General features: G+C 37.5%; 1 protein-coding gene across 3 annotated transcripts in view; it reads left to right on the top strand.

The window, feature by feature from the left end:
- Sbf2 (SET binding factor 2) overlaps positions 1 to 19,531 on the top strand; it is a 306,050-nt gene that overhangs the window by 275,467 nt on the left and 11,052 nt on the right. For all 3 annotated transcript variants that reach the window (XM_042691358.1, XM_042691360.1, XM_042691359.1), the window contains 4 exons: positions 735 to 911; positions 3,678 to 3,779; positions 4,697 to 4,882; positions 15,234 to 15,360. In XM_042691358.1, coding sequence (XP_042547292.1) covers positions 735 to 911; positions 3,678 to 3,779; positions 4,697 to 4,882; positions 15,234 to 15,360 — 592 coding nt within the window. The remainder of the gene's footprint in view (positions 1 to 734; positions 912 to 3,677; positions 3,780 to 4,696; positions 4,883 to 15,233; positions 15,361 to 19,531) is intronic.

The raw sequence follows: 19,531 nt of genomic DNA on the forward strand, positions 1-19,531 counted from the left end.
TTATAAATGCAACAGCAGATATTCCGTATGGACTACAGATAAACACAAGTAAAAGACATTTCATACTGAGCAGAAAAGAACTTCTCAAAGCCATGAAGCAACACTCTTGCACATTATATATATTACTAATAGTCTTGGGACAGTAAAATAAGATTTGAGAAATAAGAATCACTATTTTTCACTTTTACAATGAATGTTTTACTTTCATAATAGGAAGCAAATAGCTGGGCACTGTTGGCTCCTGCCTATATTTGTAGCTACTCAGGAGGCTGAGATCTGAGGACCATAGTTGGAAGCCAATCCAGGCAGCAAAGTCCATGAGACTCTTCTCTCCAGTTAACTACCCAAAAAGCCAGCTCCTGAAGTGGTGAAGAGCTAATCTTGAGCAAAAGAGTTACAAAGCACAGCTTGGGAAAACTGATATTAGACTATTGAATTTACCATACTGTCCATTTGTCATTGGCTTATATTTGATGTTATAAACTGCATCTAGTTCTAGACTCAATAATAGCTCTTAGAATGGTAGCATTCCTAAGCTAATTAATCTATCCCTAGCAGTTACTAGACTTAACCATTCTAACAAACCACTAGACATCCCAACACTACTGACATATGACTTGCACAAGATTGATGGTTTTGACCTGTTATAGCCTCTGCAGCTAAATGGCTTCAACTAACTATGAAAATTTTGCTCTTTTTTGTGCCTGTTTAATTCTCTTCATCTTCATCCACAGAGTTTCAAGGTAGAATTTGCTTTAAACTGTGAGTTTGTTCCTGTTGAATTTCATGAAATCCGGCAAATAAAAGCCAGTTTTAAAAAGCTGATGAGGGCTTGTATCCCAAGCACCATCCCTACTGACTCAGAAGTGACATTCCTGAAGGCCCTGGGAGACTCGGAGTGGTTCCCACAGGTAACATCTGGGAGTTTGTCTTAAAATTCAAAGAGAGCCTTAGGCCAATATACAAAACCAATACTCGAGCTGAGAAAATGGCACCGTGATAGACTACTTGCTTAGCATGCATGAAGTCCTGGGTTCAATTCCTCAGTACCACATACATAGAAAAAGCCAGAAGTGGTGCTGTGGCTCAAATGGTAGAGTGCTAACCTTGAGTAAAAGAAACTCAGGAACAATACCCAGGCCCTGAGTTCACAAGCCCCAGGACTGGCAAAAAAAAAAAAATACTCAACACTCCTTTACTCTATGCTCTCCTTTATTATGTGTCCCCTATAAAGACCTTTCTTTTGGTTTTAGGAAACAGTAGGACAAAGGAAATAAGGAGGACAAATTATTGGTCATTTGGTTTTTATCTCTAATAATTGAAAGTTTGTACTTAAGATACTAAAGAGAAGAAAACAATTTTTTTTGGAATTTTTTATGTGTAGTAAATTTCATCAGCTGGTATTTATGGGGCTTCTGCTCTGTTACCAAGACATAAATCCATCATTTTAAAATACATAACAGTGGTTTTTTAGTATATGCAACCATCACACTAAAGATCCAACTCTTTTCTACTTTCTCACTTTCTATCCTTCATCTGTCTGCCTATTCTGCATCTCTGGATTTTATATTTGTCACCAAAGGTACACTGGATGCCCCAAATCCACCAGAAGTTTGCAAAACATATATGTGTGTGAGGAGAGATCATCATTCAGCTAAGTTATCCTTAAGATATTTTTATTATTTTTTTTTGCCTTTGGTCAGTCATGGGGCTTGAACTCAGTGCCTGGGCACTGTCCCTGAGCTTTTTTGCTTAAAGTTAGTACTCTACCATTTTGAGCCACAGTACCACTGTTAGTTTTCTGGTGGTTAATTGAAGAGTCTCACAGACTTTTCCTGCCTAGGCTGGCTTGGAACCCTGATTCTCAGGTTTTAGCCTCCTGAGTAGCTAGGATTACAAACGTGAACCAACAGCACCCTGATTTTTTATTGAATTTTTATTGAGAAATTAAGTAGAAAAAGGTTTGCCAACACAAATATGCCCACATTTCTTCCAAACCATGAAAAGATATTTATGATATATGTGTTTTAGACACTAATCCAGACATTTGGCCAAGAGCAGTATCTCTAATATAACCTTCAACTTTGTCTATAGGCCCTTGATCCTGAATCCATTATTCCTTCTCACCCTGTAAGAATTTCTACTTTTTCGGTCCAATGCCTGCATCTACCTCCAAGCATCTCTTTCTTAAAGAGGAAAAAAAAATTGTTAACATAGTATGCAAAACTAAAAGTCAAAGAAGCCAAGAGATAATATCAGTACCTAGGGCAGTGACTGTTCTTAAGGTTCTTAATAAAGAGCCATATATGCAACTGGTTACAAGTATATCTCAGAAGTGTTCATTATTCTTAAAGCAGTTTAGGTTATTAAGAATACCATGGAAAAAAAAAAGAATACCCATGAAAAGAGCTAACACCCCCAACTAGCCTTACCAACCAACCACCTGTCTGTTGATACAGTCTACACTCTGCTCTTTGTTAGAAAGTGAACCTATACCAAATGGTAGAAACTTAGCACAGTTAAATATTGTCCCCTTTGGGTTACTAGCATTTTAAAAGTAAACTATTAGAGCAAATGCTAATCCTCAGAGGATCCAGGCTTAGGACTGGCCTTGTAGGAGTGGCAAGTGCAGAACCTCCCATTTCTAGGAAGGATGAGCTTAAAATAATCCATCTCTGCTTATGTGAGGTATGGGGGATTGGTTTGTTTTGGGGTTTTTAGTTCAGATTTGGTTTTAAAATCTATACCCTATACCTACACCCTAATTATTAAAGATTTTGAATCAGTTATCTTGGCTTAAAAAGCTAAGCACAAATATACATTTTCCTCCTAGGCAATAAAATACAAGTCTTTTATTTTAATATGTAATTCACACAATTCACATTATAAAATTAATCTGTTTTTTTCTAAATATTTTTTCCAAACTGGTATCAAACTTACAGGCCTGCTCAGCCTCCCCAGTGCTGTAAATACAGGTGTGTACCACCACACTTGGCATAAATCCATTATTTTAAAATATATAAAGCAGTGGGTTTTTTTAGTATATGCGATCATCACACTAATACCAGAAAAATTGAATTTTAAAGAGAACTTACTACATCACAGGAAAAAACAAAACTTTAAGTTCAATAACTATGTTGAATTTTCAAGGCCACTTAGACTCTGTCTTTTCCATTTTATAGAATTACAGGTTTTCTACTTTTTTGGGGGCGGGGGGGGGGGGTTGGTCGTGGGGCTTGAACTCTGGGCTTGGGCGCTATCCCTCAGCTGTTCAGCTCAAGGCGAGTGCTCTACTGCTTGAGCCATAGCGCCACTTCCAGTTTTCTAGTGGTTTATTGGAGATAAGAGTCTCACGGACTTTCCTTGCCCAGGCTGGATTTGAACCATGATCCTCAGATCTCAGCCTCCTGAGTAGCTAGGATTACAGGCGTGAGCCACCAGCGCCTGGCTAGGTCTTCTACTTTTGAAGAAATTGTGTATGGTTATTTCATTTTATTACACATTAAACACATTGTTGTAAAAGGTGTCCTCGTTTAATCTTGATTTAACAAGAACTTAAGTATCTAAAACATTACATGGTTCTTTATTCCAACTGTTTTATTCCTATCTTGTTTGTTATCGATTGTTGACAGCAAGTCTGTCCTCTGATGTATCTAATTTAGCCTCCTGTCTCTTAGCTTCACAGGATAATGCAGCTGGCTGTGGTCATATCCGAAGTACTTGAGAATGGTTCCTCAGTTTTGGTCTGTTTGGAAGAAGGCTGGGACATCACTACACAAGTAAATTGTTACATATGTATTTTCAGATTTCAAGTTAGGCTATAAATTCTAGGGATAAATCTTTTTGTAATGACTAGTATAGTTGTGGGTAGAGAAAGTTCCTGTTAAAAACCACCTGGCAGTCCATCAGGAGGTTCTATGAGCTGCGGGCCCTTACATAGATGAAGCTCTGGCTATCAGGCTCCATAACACAGATGTACCATGCAAACTTGCAGATGGAGCTTTTGACAAGCAGTGTGGGGTGTGGACTGTCCTTCCTTAGGTTTGTCTGTCCTTTTTCTGGCTTCTCTAAGCCCTTCATTTTTATTCCAGAATGAAAAGGAAAAGTATAAAGAACACTAATAACCTACACCTACCAAAAAGTAAAATAAAAATGAGCTAATTCCCCAATCTGATCAATTAACCTAGAAAAAAGGACAGTTAAAGATTAAAGTCAAGCCGGGCACTGGTGGCTCACATCTGTAATACTAGTTACTCAGGAGGCTGAGATCTGAGGATCAGGTTCAAACCCAGCCCAGGCAGGAAAGTCTGTGACTCTAATCTCCAATAAACCACCTAGAAAACAGGAAGTGGCACTGTGGCTCAAGTGGTAGAACGCTTGCCTTGAGCTGAAGAGCTGAGGGATAGCGCCCAAGCCCAGAGTTCAAGCCCCACGACCGACCAAAAAATTAATTAAAAAAAAAATCAAAGTCATAATTTTATGAAAGAAAACATGTAGCCAAAATGAGTTTGAGTTTTAGTGTTTATTTAAAAAGTTTATAGACTTTATTCAAGTTGTTATACAGGAGCATTTAGGAATAAATTTGCTTTCCAGGTAATTTTGCTTATAAGCTGTCATCAAAAGGAAATGTTTTTATTTTAGCAATAGAATTTTTTCAGTACTGAAATTAATGAGTATCTCTCTGCTTGGGCTCAAGGTGACATCATTGGTGCAGTTACTCAGTGACCCATTTTATAGAACACTTGAAGGCTTTCGGATGTTGGTGGAAAAAGAATGGTTGTCTTTTGGTCATAAATTCAGTCAGCGGAGCAGCTTGACCCTCAATTGTCAGGGCAGTGGTTTTGCTCCAGTCTTCTTGCAATTCTTAGACTGTGTACACCAGGTAAGTAAAGCTAGTTTAAAATGACCTGATTTGAAAAAGAAAATAGCATTTATTGCTCATTGCAGTGTTATGCCAGGACCTTCCTGTCATAACTCAAGTTTTTTAGCCATAGGGCATAATGGAAACTTAGCAGTAGACTCTTGGGAACGGAGAAGAAAAGCTAGATGTTCTGAAACTAGGACTGCTAATCTACTACTGGGCTATAGCCTCCAAGTACAATAGTCCCCATTCTAAATTACCATTTCCTGTGAAGAGCAACTTGGTCTCCAAGGCAGAAGAGCAAACTTGGTCTCCAAGGCAGAACAGCAAAATTCTCTAGGAAATAGTATGGTCTCTTGCACATGGTCTGCTCAGTTGGGAGGGCTCTACCATGTGGCTTAGAAGTAGAGCCTAATCCTAAAAAAATAATCAGGGACCCTGTATGCTGGGTTATGGGATTAACACTGACCAGCTCAATTCTTTGTGAACTAATTGAGGCTAATCAAGAGGCCAGACAGATGCCTGTGTATGTAATCCAGTCAAACCTAATGAGTGTAGGGGGGACATGAATACTCTAGGCTCCTTTTCATCATCCTAGGCAGAACAGTTAGACCCACCTTGGTGGGACCTTGGTCAGGATTGGACTTGAGAATTACAGGGCACTCAACTTTCACAGTGAAGCTTAAATTGGCCTAAAAACAAAAGGAGGATTGACATTTCCAAACTGTCTTATTTGTACCATAACTCTAGAGATAGGTTCTAGTATGTCAGACATAATAGTGAGACTCTTTGAAATCTATTGGCCCCAAGTACTGGAAAGGTAGAAATATTTTATGGACTCAAAATTGGACCTAGATCTTCTGAAGAGATCAAGTTAGCATGTAGTTTGCTTTCTTTTTATTCTGTTGATCACTTGCCTTTTTAAATAACTTTATTGAACAACAACACAGCTAATTTACTTAAAATGTATACTTCAATAGCTTTTAGTGTATTCACCGAGTTCCATAATTACTACAGTTGTAGAACATTTTTTTACCCTAAATTAGAATTACTTTTTAATCCCCCTTTCATACCATATACACACAGGAACAGGGTACTATGTTTTTTACTGCTCTAGATCACTTGTTAAAAGAGTTATTGAGTAATTTCAGTTCATCTACGCAAGCAGCCCTTGGAAACACCAGTAACACGGTTGGTTGAGCATGTATGTATTTTTAAATGCTTTGCAGCTAATAATATATTGTTTTGTTTGAACATTAGCTTTACTCATACTCCTTTCCACAAATACATGAAGGAGAAATTTGTAGAGCATTGTCTCTGAAACAAAGCTTAGCTAAAGCCAGAGGAGGGGGGAGTAAGCATCTCTTTTCTCTTCTAGATAGCTGAAAGCATGTGAGTCCTTCATGAAAGCACTTATTTTGTTTATTGTCCTATTTCCTGCCTACGCATATCACCACCACTAACAGTAACTTCTAACAGGTATTGACTGCTTACTATGTGCCTCAACTATTCTGAGCACTATATATTGTATGGCTCTTAAGTAATTTTTTGAATGTTTTCCTGGCCCTCTCATTTGTGTTCCTAATGTGTGTCACATATACAGTTCCTTGGTAGCATCTGTAACACTAGCAGAGCATATTTATCTGTGTGTCTGTTGCTTCCTATTTAGACTTAAAATTCTTGGGAACAGGTACTTTGTCATATTTTATCAGGTAACAGTTATTTCAATCTCTAAAATGGGGTAGGCATTCTATCAATGAATTGAGGAAAAAAAATGGTAGTACTAAAGTTTGAACTCAAGATCTCATGTTTGCTAGTCAGATGTTCTACCACTTTAACATGGAGTATACCCCAGGCCCTTTTATGTTTTATTTTTTTTGGGGGGGGGGGTAGGGTTTTATGTTTTTTTGTCCAGAGGTGACCTCAAATCTAAATCCACCAATTTACAACTTTTCACTTAGCTTAGATTTCAGACTTGAGCTGCCGCCACCACACCCACCCCTGGAAATTTGCGTGGCCTTAAGTGTTGTTCATGCTCTGACTTAAGCCCATCTAGAACTTCCTAACTAGGACTGCTAATACCTTGTGAAAGCTAGACACAAAGGTGTTACTCCTTTTTGCAAAAACTTTAGTGACTCCACATTTCCTACAGAACTCTTCCTCATTTATAATATAGTTTCTTCAAACAGAAACTAAATGATAAAAGGAATTTGGGAATATCAGGAAGGAAAAGACATGAGTAAATATGGCAGACTTTCCTCCCCCCCCCCCCCCCCCCCGTGTTTTCTAATTAAGTTTAGCATTTGAAGCAGAAATAGTTAAGATGATTGTAAAAGTTAAGATGATCATAAATGGGAAGCATAAAGGGAACTAAAGTTCCTACACTTGGCTGAAACTGATAAAGCCTGTACTTTATCAGACTACCAGACATTTTAAATAACATCTACCAGCAACTACTTAGAAAGCTATGTAAAAAGATATACTCACAAAATAAAATGGCTGGCCCAAACACTTGTATGTCAGCTATGTAAAGAGATATACTATAGATGAATCAAAGTTGAAGTAGTCCACAGAAGGCAAATAAAACAGAACAAAGAGAAGGTAAAAAATAAAATGTCTGGTCCAAGCACTAGTATACCAATAATTACATTAAATGTAACTAGTCTAAATATATCATGATCTAACTATATGATGTATTGTTCAAAGCAGCTTTATTTTTAATAGCCAAAGAGAGGAGGTTCTAAAATAGGTAAATGGCTAACCTATAAATTTGACAACGGAAAACTATTCACATTAAAACAGTAGGAAGAAAAATGACCTGTTGATATATGCAACAACTTGAGCAGATGTCAAGAGTATTATATTGAATGGAAAAAGCAATCTAAATGTCACATACTATCTGATTCCATATATATGATACTCTCAAAATGACAAAATGGAATATTAATATATATGACAATATGATGAATTATTATGCTCAGTGAAAAAAGCCAACTGGAAAAACTATATACTTAAGTTTATTTACATGAAATCCTTTTTTTGTTGTTGTTGTTGGTCATGGGGCCTGAACTCTGGGCCTAGGCGCTGTCCCTGAGCTCTTCAGCTCAAGGCTAGCACTCTGCCACTTGAGCCACCACCCTCCCTACTTGGGCTTTTTCTGCTTATGTGGTGCTGAGGAATCGAACCCAACGCCTCATGCATGCAAGGCAAGCACTCTACCACTGAGCCACCTTCCCAGCCATAAAAAAAATTTTTTTTTAAGGCAAAATCATACTGACTGAAGGTACATCAGACATTGTCTGGGCTGGTGGTCAGGTGAAGGAATCATCTACAAAGGACATGAGCAAACTTAAAGATCAGAGAACTTTTCTGTGGCGGTTGTAACTCAACTGTACACAAAAAACAAAATTTAAACTATATGCTTAAGATAAAGAATTTTCTGTTATGTAAATTTGACTTCAGTAAACCTGAAAAAGTTCCTGAGCCCAACTCAGTAAATTTGAAATTCCAGAAAAAGAAAACAGCAAGTATTTGGTTTCTTTAGAGAAGAAATTTACCAATCTGGTGCCCAGAGAGCACTTATAAATCTGGCTGCTTGTTCTTTGGAAGGAGGGCAGGAAATGGTCCAGGTATATCCCAGTTGTACTTTTTCTATGCTGTTTTCAGTTCAATTTCATCACTAACCCAATTGTGCCTGTATCCCCAAGTTTAGAGCTTACCAAGTTTGGTCTTTCTAGAATATATCTTGCTTTGAAGAGGTTAGTCATATGACAACATAGGATAGGAAAGGACCTAGGAGACTTTCCCCCTAAGTTTTTTTTTTTTTGGGGGGTCCAGTCGTGGGGCCTGAACTCTATGCCTGGGCGCTGTCCCTCAGCTCTTCAGCTCAAGGCTAACGCTCTACCACTTGAGCCACAGCGCCACTTCCGGCTTTTTTCTTTTTGCTTATGTGATGCTGAGGAATCGAACCCAGGGCCTCGAGCATGCAAGGCAAGTGCTCTACCACTGAGCCACCTTCCCAGCGCCTCCCCCTAAGTTTTTATGCCTTGGACCTCCATTTTCTGAGCTTTTCTGAGTTTGCACAACTATATTCTCAAATTATCTTCCTTCAGGCACTGTAGTGTAGTTTCTCCTCTTCTGTCATTCACTGGTGTTCTCCCTTCTATTTTCCATATTTTGAATTTTGGCATGTTGCTATGTGCCTTCCCATTTTCCCATTTATTTTTGTGTGTTTTACTTCTTAAAAATTCTTTTTCTGCTGGTCATTGGTGACTCATGCCTGTAATCCTAAGCTACTCTGGAGGCTGAGATCTGAGGATCATGGTTCAAAGCCAGCCAGGGCAGAAAAGTCCATGAGACTCTTTTATTTCCAGTTAACCACCAGAAAACTGGAAATGGCTCAAGGAATAGAGTACTTACCTGGAGTTGAAGAGCTCAGACTCAGCATCAGGTCCAGAGTTCAAGCCCCATAACTGGAAAAAAAAAAAAAAAAATCTTTTTTTTTTTTTTTTTTTTGGTTGGGAGTACAATTTCAAGAGAATAAGCTAGCATAGTTGAACTTACCCTAAGTTAAATATCCTACTAAATTTGTTTAATCCCTGTATTCACCTTGCAGAATTCTGCATACCTAGATGAGTAAGCAAAAGAATTCATTCATAATCAATAAAACAGGAAGTTCTTGTATAAGATCTATTGTTCTCACAAACGGGAACATCATTGTATCTCACTTGTTGTGACTCCTTGTTGGGAGTCAGGTGCAGGAGTGTGAGGAGAGTCTAGTGTTAAGAGATAACCATGGGGCTGGGAAGGTGGCTCAGAGGTATAGCACTTGCCTTGCATGCCTGAGGCCCTGGGTTCGATTCCTCAGCACCACATAAGCAAAAAGAAAAAAGCCGGAAGTGGCGCTGTGGCTCAAGTGGTAGAGCGCTAGCCTTGAGCTGAAGAGCTGAGGGACAGCGCCCAGGCCCAGAGTTCAGGCCCCACGACCGGACCAAAAAAAAAGAGATAACCAGTATTCTTTGAGTAACCCTTAAGTAGAATGAGTAAAGCAGTTTAATGTGAACTAAAATGTGGAGTAAATTGCATTCATGTTATTCTTAAGATACATTATGATACCAATCTAAAAACAAAATAAAACAGTAAGTTACATAAAGCAACTTGAGAGCAAAGTTTAATTTCTCATATCTGTTTTTACGGGCAGGAAACCTTCCTTATCTGCCCCAGAACCACTTGCATTTTTATAGCATCATTATGACCCACACAGCAGACAGTTATGGATAGCCAATGAGAAGCACACATGTATGTCTTAGTGAGTCTTGTATGTTCCCCACCCCTTATAAGAGTTAAAATTCACATGTTTATATAAATCACTTGAAATAAAACAATACAAATTTACTTCTAAACTTAGTTGTTTCCTAGAGAATGCTTCACAAACTGTAGAAAATAATATCATTCAGGATCTAACGACCCTTTTAGTATGATTTTCAAATCTAGCTGAATGTTTAAATTATTTCCATTGAAACTGAAAACTGTTCTAGATTTTGTAAAACCCCTTTGAAGCTAATACCTCATACCTGCTAACCTGAATTCAGACAAGTTGTAACAAAGAGCCTGTAACTTTAATTGTAGTAATTTCAGGATGCTTAACTATGATTGGTATCAGCTTTGGTCAAACAAATTATTTTGTGCTGAAGATGCATAGTTTATTGAGAACAGAGGAATCTAAGAAGTCTATAGTTAGCAAATGATGCTTCTGATTCTTGGTGGCTTAATTATAAGGCAGGGTTCCATCATTTCCTACATACTAGTTTTAGACATTCAAAAAATGCTTTCTTTGAGTGCCTTTCAACTGAACAGTGCTTTACATTACTTCGACTTTCGCCAAATAATTCAGGGACACAAAACAGAGCCAGGCCCAATAATGTGGTTTTTTTTTTTAATTCAAAATTAACACAGCAGTAAGTGAAACCTTTCCTGGGTAGAATCTGTTTCTGGCTTGTTAATCATTTCTAACATACTTTGCCAAAAGGCAGTTCATGGACATATGCCTAGACTTGTCCATTAGTACTAATAAAATTACAAAGAAAACACATGAAGTAGTGATCTTAAATTAGAAGTGCCTCATCATCTAAAAAGCCATTGTTTATGCCAGTATATCCAGGTGTCAGATGAATTGTAAATGCTAGATCACTATTTCATAAGAGCAATCTGGCAGAGATGTTTTGTGTTGCTTCTAAAAGAAGGGGCTTAGTTCAAATTATATCATTACAAAATACTTCCTTTTCTTGAAATAGTTGAGCCAAATCTTTCAAAAGAAAATACATCCAAAATACAAAATGAAATTTTAATCTAAATTTTTTAAAAATGAGTTTTCCAAATGAAAAATATATGTTCAATATGAATGAAGTACCCCTTTTGTTTCAGCATTGGAGTAAATCTTTGAGAGAATTCTAGAAACTTATCATTTCCTACATTGAGAAAAGTTAACAGTTTGATTTTTGCCATAGATTATTCACATTGTAAATTAGCTCATTAATGTGGTTCTCTGTGTCATTACTACATGCCAGCACCAAGCCAGATTCTACTCCAAAGGCAAAAGTTATTTTCCTTTTGAAGACAGGAAACTTCATTTTGAACTATGTGATCAGCTAATCTGCCCCATGGACACTGGTTACTCTAAAATTTATTCACTCATAGCTGCAACTGATGGAAGCATGGTCTGTTCATATTGCTGCATCTGGCTGCCACCCTTTCAACTGAAAACTAGCAAAACTTTACATAATCTAAACTCTTAAAACAAATTTTCATTAAGTGTTGTAATATTGAGCCCATATAATGGAATTTTTAAATCTTAGGTAAAATGGTTGATAAAGTGCACAATATTTGTTAAATCTTAATTTGTAAAATAACAAGGTTTGGTATTAGCTACTTACTTTTCTTTAATGTATCTAGCCATACTCGTAGTTGTGTATAATATTTCTTATACTTTATTACTTGTAATACTTGAAAGCAGAATATAATCTCATTATATCTTATTACAAAAATGTTGCTCTTTTCTGAGACTTGAGTGATACCTTTTTTATAGACCTTTTAAATTTTACAAAGAATTTAATGGCACATGGACAAAAAGACTATAAAGACTCATGTTTCTCCAAATTCCATTTTAGATTCAGTTCCTATAAATAAGTAAACTGGCAGGTTTCACTCCCTAATGGAAAAAATACTAAAATGCCTTCCATAATTTATCTTCAGTAATATAAAATTATTTTGAATAGCAGAACCCAGATGATACCTGAAAGAAGCAAGTATTCATTTGCATAGGGAAAAGCTCAGAGTTTACTGGCTAAGATGCCTATCATTCCCAATGCTACATAATTATGATTATTTGAAGCACACTTAAAATGCATTAGGATAAGAAAAATCTTACAGTCAATAGGAAAGAAAACTAACCAAAAGCTATCTTTGAAAAGATTCCTCAAATTGATAAACCTGTAGCTAGACTGACTGAAGCAAAATTTTTTTTAAAAAAAAGGAAAGAAGGAAGGGAACCACCAATATTAGAAATAAAGAAAAGGACATAACTGTAAACTTGTCAGCCAACAATGTAGGCAAAATGGTAAGTACCCTTGAAAGCCACCCACTACCCCACCTACTCAAAAAGAAATAATTTGAATAGGCCTATATCTATTAAGGAAACTAAGGTTTTTCCACAGTGAAAATTTCAGACCGAGGTGGCCTCACTGATAAATTCACCAACACTTCAGGAAGAAAAAAAACAAACTCTTCCCTGAAAGTGGAAACAAAGTGACTACTTCCCAATTCAGTCCATTAAGCCAGCATTACCATTAGATGACACAGACTGTAAAAGAGAACTATAGACCATTATCTCTGGTAAATTTTGTCTAGAAATAAGCAAGGGTATTTTTTTATAGGTAAAGCATTTTACTGGCTTTGCCAAAAATATACAAATGGCAGAATACATGACATTGTTTTTAGCAAATACAAATGAAGGTCATAATGAAATACCATTTTACTCCTCTTTACCTGACCATTCACATTTTTTTAAGAATATGAGGGACCTCAAATTTTCACACACAGCTTTTGGGATTATAAAATTATACAACCATTCTGAAAAACAATTTGGCCATTTCTTAAAAAGTTATAAACATACACCAACCATTTAGTTCTAAGAATTTTCTAGAGAAAAAAAAGCCTAGGTCCTTACAGAGACTTGTACAGAAGTAGCAGCTCTATGTGTAGTAGTCAAAATTCTGGGAATCCCCCAATAAGTGATTGAATATGCTTATATATCATAATCACAGCATAGGACTCAGTCCCTTCATTAAAAAATGAAGTAAAAGCTGATGAGATTCTATTTGATAGAAATTCCAAAACCCTACAAGGCCTGTGTATGCAGGCCCACTGAATATGGTTCAGATTCTTTTAATGCATCTTCCTAAATTCTATTTTATTTTGCACTACTTATAAGCTTTCATTCAATGAAAAAGCTAAGAAATGTTGCAAAGTGGAGAGGAGAGAGCAATTAAGTCATCACAAAAAATTAGGTTTCTCATATTTATGTTTATAATTTGGTTTCATCTGAGAAGATAATATATTTTCCTTCTATTAGAAACTAGGAATAAATAAATGAAGATAATCACATGAAAGTTCATTCTTTTATGCAATTACTCAAAAGCTAAATGAAAGTTCAAGGTCGTGACATGAAAAGTCAAAGAAACTAACAAAAACAACAACAAAAAAAAAACTCTCCATTGGAAGTGGCGCTATGGCTCAAGCGTTAGAGCACTCACCTTAAGCTAAAGAGCATAGGGACAGCGCCCATGACCGACAAATACAACAACAAAAATCAAAGAAATTGAGGCAGCATTTCTCAGATAAGATAGATTCTGAGTTACATATTTAATTTACTCATATTTATATTACTTAATTATTCATAAAATACCTAAAGTTCGGATTAGGGATGAAAAAGTAGCATAGACCTAGAAAGCAGAAATATAAGGAATTGAGCTTCACTATCAGCACCTAAAGGAAATATATATGGTGTGCAGTTGAGGTAGAAAGGAGTACTAGAATGATTTGTTTCCATTGCCATAATATGCATGACCTGTATAATTTCAGACAATGGCAAAATTTGTAAAATAAATGTGAGATTGTTACATTAAATTTCCTCATTAAAAAAAAAAACTAGGTTTCTAACCAGATGGTAAAGTTTGATGTCAAGATCATGGCTTAAAATTCTTATTGGTTCATATATTACATACATGCCTGCCCACTTAAGCTGAACAAGTTTGTGTCTTCATGACCAAATTTTACATGGAAAGGAAAGCTATTAGTCTATAGTATTTATTTGAAACAACTTTTAAGCAAGTATGGAACTTTTCTCAACCAAGCAAAATTTTCTTAACTGGTCATAAGAAATTGAGCATAACAGAGGTGAAGTTGCCTAGTGGGTTAGGAAGTCACAGGTCATTAGCATACCCTTGCCAATATAAGATTGCTTCTCAGAATCTCCCTGTGTGGTAAACATAGAGTGATATAACAACTTCCAAGCTTTGCCCTACTTTTCTCCTCCCATATCATCCTTATACTTGGTATCTAGGACCTTGCTGTTTAACTGGTAAAAAAAAAAAAAAAAAATGGTTAAAAGAGTGTGTTCCTGCCCCTTGTTGGCACGTGAAGATTATATCTTCTGTAATCCTCCTTGTTTCCAAGGCAGTTCTGTATATCTCAGTCCTAGCCTCATTCGTTCTTGCTTTTCTACAGCCTTATTTCTTTACTTAGTGACTCTGTTGGTTCCTTATGGATTGCTGGACATGCACACATTTCTTTTGTCCAGAAAATGTCACTTGTTGTTACCTTAAGACACAACTTCATCCTCCTGGTTTTTCCTGTGCCAAAATTCTATGAATGCAATTTTGTAGTTCTGCCCCACTGTTATATCACAAAAACTATTAACTTGTTGATGTGATATCTGTCCAGTGCTTTGTATGGTATACTATAGTGAATGGGGTACAGATGTTACAGCCTAACAAACCAGTGTTCAAATTTCAGCTCACTGGTGTTAATGGCCCTAAGTAAATAACTTGCTGTTTCTAAGCTTTTCAAATGAAAAGAGCAATAATGCTTATCTTGCAGTGCTGTCAAAATTAAGCAAAATATTTAAAAAACCCTAATATGAAACCTAGTACTTAGAAAAGATTCTTTTTTCCCTATCTCTTTGTCTTATAGAGATACAAGTATTTGTTGGATGAATAACCAAATGTTCTCCTGCATATTTCATGTCAGTACTCACTGACCTGGCATTTACTTTTTGTTCTGATCCTGCCTTTGTTCTTTGCCTTTTATATTTCAGGTGCACAACCAGTATCCAACTGAGTTTGAATTCAATCTCTATTACTTAAAGTTTTTGGCCTTCCACTATGTATCTAATCGGTTTAAAACATTTCTCCTGGATTCAGACTATGAAAGGTTAGAGCATGGTATGTCAACACATTTATACACTCTTATTTCATCTTTGTTAGTTTTGTTTGTTTTTAATGAAAATTATGTCACTGCCCGCAAGTAAGACAAGCTTAGAAGTAGAGTTTTAAACTGAGCTACGAAAGTAGAATGAATATGAATAAGTGCCTTATTCTGAAATTTTTTTCTTAGCTCTTAAAGATGGCAAGTATTCTTTTGTTTGTTTTGTCGGTTGTGGGGCTTGAACTCTGGGCCTGAGCACTGTCCCTCAACTCTTCAGCTCAAGGCTAGCACTCTACCACTTGAGCCACAATGCCACTTCCAGTTTTCTGGTGGTTTATTGGAGATAGGAGTCTCACAGACTTTCCTGCCTCCGCTGTCTTTGAACTGCAATCCTCAGATCTCAGACTCCTGAGTAGCTAGAATTACAGGCATGAGCCACCAACACCTGGCAGCAGGTATTTATTCTTATAGGAACTTTGTAAAGTTTACTATTTTGATGCCTCAAAGTTATATCACAGTTATAAAAAATGTTTGACTCAGCCAGGTGCAGATGGACCATGCCTATAATTCCAGCTTCTTAGGCTGAGACTCAGAGGTTCAAGATTTGAAGCTAGCCAAGGCAGAAAAGTATGCAAGACCCCATCTTCAATAAGCTAACAAAAAGCTGGGCTGGAGGTATGGTTCAAGAGGTAAAGTGCCAAAACAAACAGGCCAGGGTTAAATTCAGCAATTCTAGCTACCATCTATCTACTCTGGTGAAATTTCATACTTCCTGATCCCCAACTTCCTCATCTTTAAAATGAGGTTATGATAGCCCATTCATTAGGGCCTTGGTGATCACATGAGAAAATAGTTATAAATATATTGGCACTAGCACTTATTAAGCCTTGATAAATTTTAGATGCATTATTACACTTTTGTTTTTTGTTCTTGTCGGTCATGGGGCTTAAACTCTGGGCCTGGGCAATGTCCCTGAGCTCTTCAGCTCAAGGTGAGTGCTCTTCACTTGAGCACAGCACCACTTCTGGTTTTCAAGTGGTTAATTGGAGATGAGAGTTTCACAGACTTTGCTGCCTGGCTGGTTTCAAACCACGATCCTCAGATCTCAGCCTCCTGAGAAACTAGGATTATAGGCTCGAGTCACCAGCGCCAGGATATTATTACACTTTTTAATACAATATTGTAAAGATTGTGAAAGACCCTGAAAACATTTCCTAAGGGAAATGTATGTTCCTTTTGTTATTATGGAGGTGGGAGAAATATCCATGACTACTTTTGTTAAAAAGATAAGCAAACTAAAAAACGGTAAGCCATATGTAATATATCCTATGTACCATAGGAGAAAATATACAAGAAAATAGTTGCCAAAAATCTCATTTAAAATCTGACATAAAAAAATACTTTCTAGGGCAGGCCTTTGAAGTTGCCTACTACATTTCACACTTTTTGGTAGGGACTACTTATCCAACTGGCCGCCATTTTGTTTATACCTGCAGACTCATGGAATTAGAGTATTAGCCTGAATGAAAAAGCTATCACTTATAGCCACAGCTCCATTTCTAGCTTTTCTGGTGGATCATTGGACTAAGAATCTCAGGGACTTGCCAGCCCCGGCTGGTTTTGAACCACAATCTTCAGATCTGAGCCTCTTGAGTAGTCAAGATTACAAGTGCAAGCCACTGGCATCCAATGTTTGGTTCATAAATAGGCTTATGTTTTGCTAATTAAACTAGTGAGCAAATTACCTTAGCAGCATGAAAATATAGCCAAAGCCAAGGCTTCTACTTTAGCAGATGGCTCTCAATCAGAAAAGCAGCAAGACCTAACACTATGATTCTCAAACTTGACTCAACATTAGAATCACCTGGGAACTTCTCTAAAGCTCCCAACATCCAGGAAATACCTCCAGCCAACCAGGTCAGAATCTGGTGGTAGGTCCTAGGACAGCCATAACTTGCTAAAGTACCCAGATAATTCCACTATGCTATCAAGGCTAACACAGCTGGTACAGTGGATAGAACACACTGAACTAAGTTAGAAAGTATTGGTGATGCTGGAAAACTGTTTCATCTCTCTGAGCACCAGTTTTCTCATCTGAAAAACCGGTAAAGGCTATTTGTCTACTTCTTACTCATAGGTTAAACAAAATGAAAGGATTAAATTATGTAAAGGAATATAGTTGGTATGTATTGAAAGATCATGATGGCTTGAAAATGCAATTCCCATCCTGTGTCCTAATCTCATGTTTTTTTCATAAAATACATAACATGCATTTAGGATCCTAGAGTGTCATTGCTGAAGAGCCCTCTCTCTTCCCCACTCTCTGGACAAATGGCCTAAGGGCCACTTTCCTAATTAGCATCAAAGAAGCCTGATTTTTTTTTTGGTCTGGTCGTGGGGTCTGAACTCTGGGCCTGGGCGCTGTCCCTCAGCTCTTCAGCTCAAGGCTAGTGCTCTACCACTTGAGCCACAGCGTCACTTCCGGCTTTTTTCTTTTTGCTTATGTGGTGCCGAGGAATCGAACTCAGGGCCTTGAGCATGCAAGGCAAGCGTTCTACCACTGAGCCACCTTCCCAGCCCGAAGCCTGATTTTTGTATCCCCAGCCTAGTCTGGATTGCCAGCTTGGGGTCTGTTCCTGTTATGTTAGGAGACACAGGAAATATGAAACTTACACAGTGAAACATCATTTAGGAACAGCTGTAGTAACTAACCTTTTACCTGCCAAGACCAAAAGAGTAGGACCCTCAATCACTGCTGATGGGATGCATCAGTCATAATTAAGATTTCATCAGAAAATCCTAAATACCATGAACTCTCCCTTGACTTTGAAGAGTAATAAATAGAGATTATAATGGTGATTAGATAATACTACATAATAATCGTGATTGTAATAATGGATTGTAGGATTATAAACTGATGGAATCTGACACTAGTCAAATGATGATATGAACTATTTTTAAGGTAATCTGTTTGATTTTGTGAGCTGTTTTTAAGTTGTTCCCTTTTCATATACACATATTAAGACAGCCAGTTGGACATTGTAAGAAAAGCCCATTGTTCCTGGATCCATTTACCAGTTGTCACTAGAATGGAGAAAGGGGCTCACTGAGGAAGGGAAGGCCAGTTCTTGAGCTGACTTATGGTTTCAGCTCACTCTCTTGCTGTCTGCAAAGGTGCCCAGAGCCTATTTCACATGGGGCTTTACTGCCACATAAGATTCTAATCAATGCCCCCTCTCAAAGGGAAAGATAAGTGAGTGGCCTTTAAAAGTTCACTCTAGAGCTGGGTGCCAGTGGCTCACGCCTGTAATCCTAGCTACTCAGGAGGCAGAGATCTGAGGATTGCTGTTCAAAGCTAGCCCTGGCAGGAAAAGCCGTGAAACTCTTCAATAAACCACCAGAAAACCGGAAGTGGCACTGTGGCTCATGTGGTAGAGAGCTAGCTTTGAGCTGAGGGACAGTGCCAAGGCTCAGAGGTCAAGCCCCATGACTGACCAAAAAAAAAAAAAAAAAGGTTCACTCTAACTTCTAGTACAGTCTCAGTTTTGAGCATTGGAGTCACTTGGGAAAGTCTTAAAATGCTTAATAGCCAAGTCTCATCCCAAGAGATTCTGAAATAATTGGTCTCAAGTGAATCTGAGAATTGAGGGGTTTGGGGGCTTGGGGACTTTTTAATTTGACTTAAGGTTTAGAACCACTGCAGTGGACTCTGCAGTAAAGAATCAAAGTCCCCATGGCTCACACCTGTAACCTTAGCTACTCAGGAAGCCAAGATTTAGAGGATCAAGGTTTAAAGCCAGCCTGAGCAGAAAAGTATACCAGACTTCATTTTCAAAATAGCCAGCAAAAATCCTTAACTGGTAGAGCAACCAGCCAGTAAGCTGGGTGAGCACTAAGCCCTGAGTTAAAACCCTGGTACCAGCAAAAAATAACAGGTGGAGAGGAGGTAGAAAAAAAAAAACATTCATTAGTTAAAGGGCCCCACATATTAGAGAATTTGTATTGCTTTGAACTTTTCTAATAAACTGGCAAAATTCTTGACTTTAAGCTCAGTTATCTCATTTAAAGAAAGACAGTGCTGTTAAGAGATAAATCCTTCCAGGCCTTTTACAGAAATTCCTCCTGCCTCATCCTGACCTGTCTTCCTCCCCCATTAAAAAATAAAAGTAGGCTCATGTGAGCAATCCA

Source organism: Dipodomys spectabilis, unplaced genomic scaffold, assembly GCF_019054845.1.
Source record: "Dipodomys spectabilis isolate Male_0828 unplaced genomic scaffold, ASM1905484v1 ptg000145l, whole genome shotgun sequence".
Taxonomy (NCBI): Eukaryota; Metazoa; Chordata; class Mammalia; order Rodentia; family Heteromyidae; genus Dipodomys; species Dipodomys spectabilis.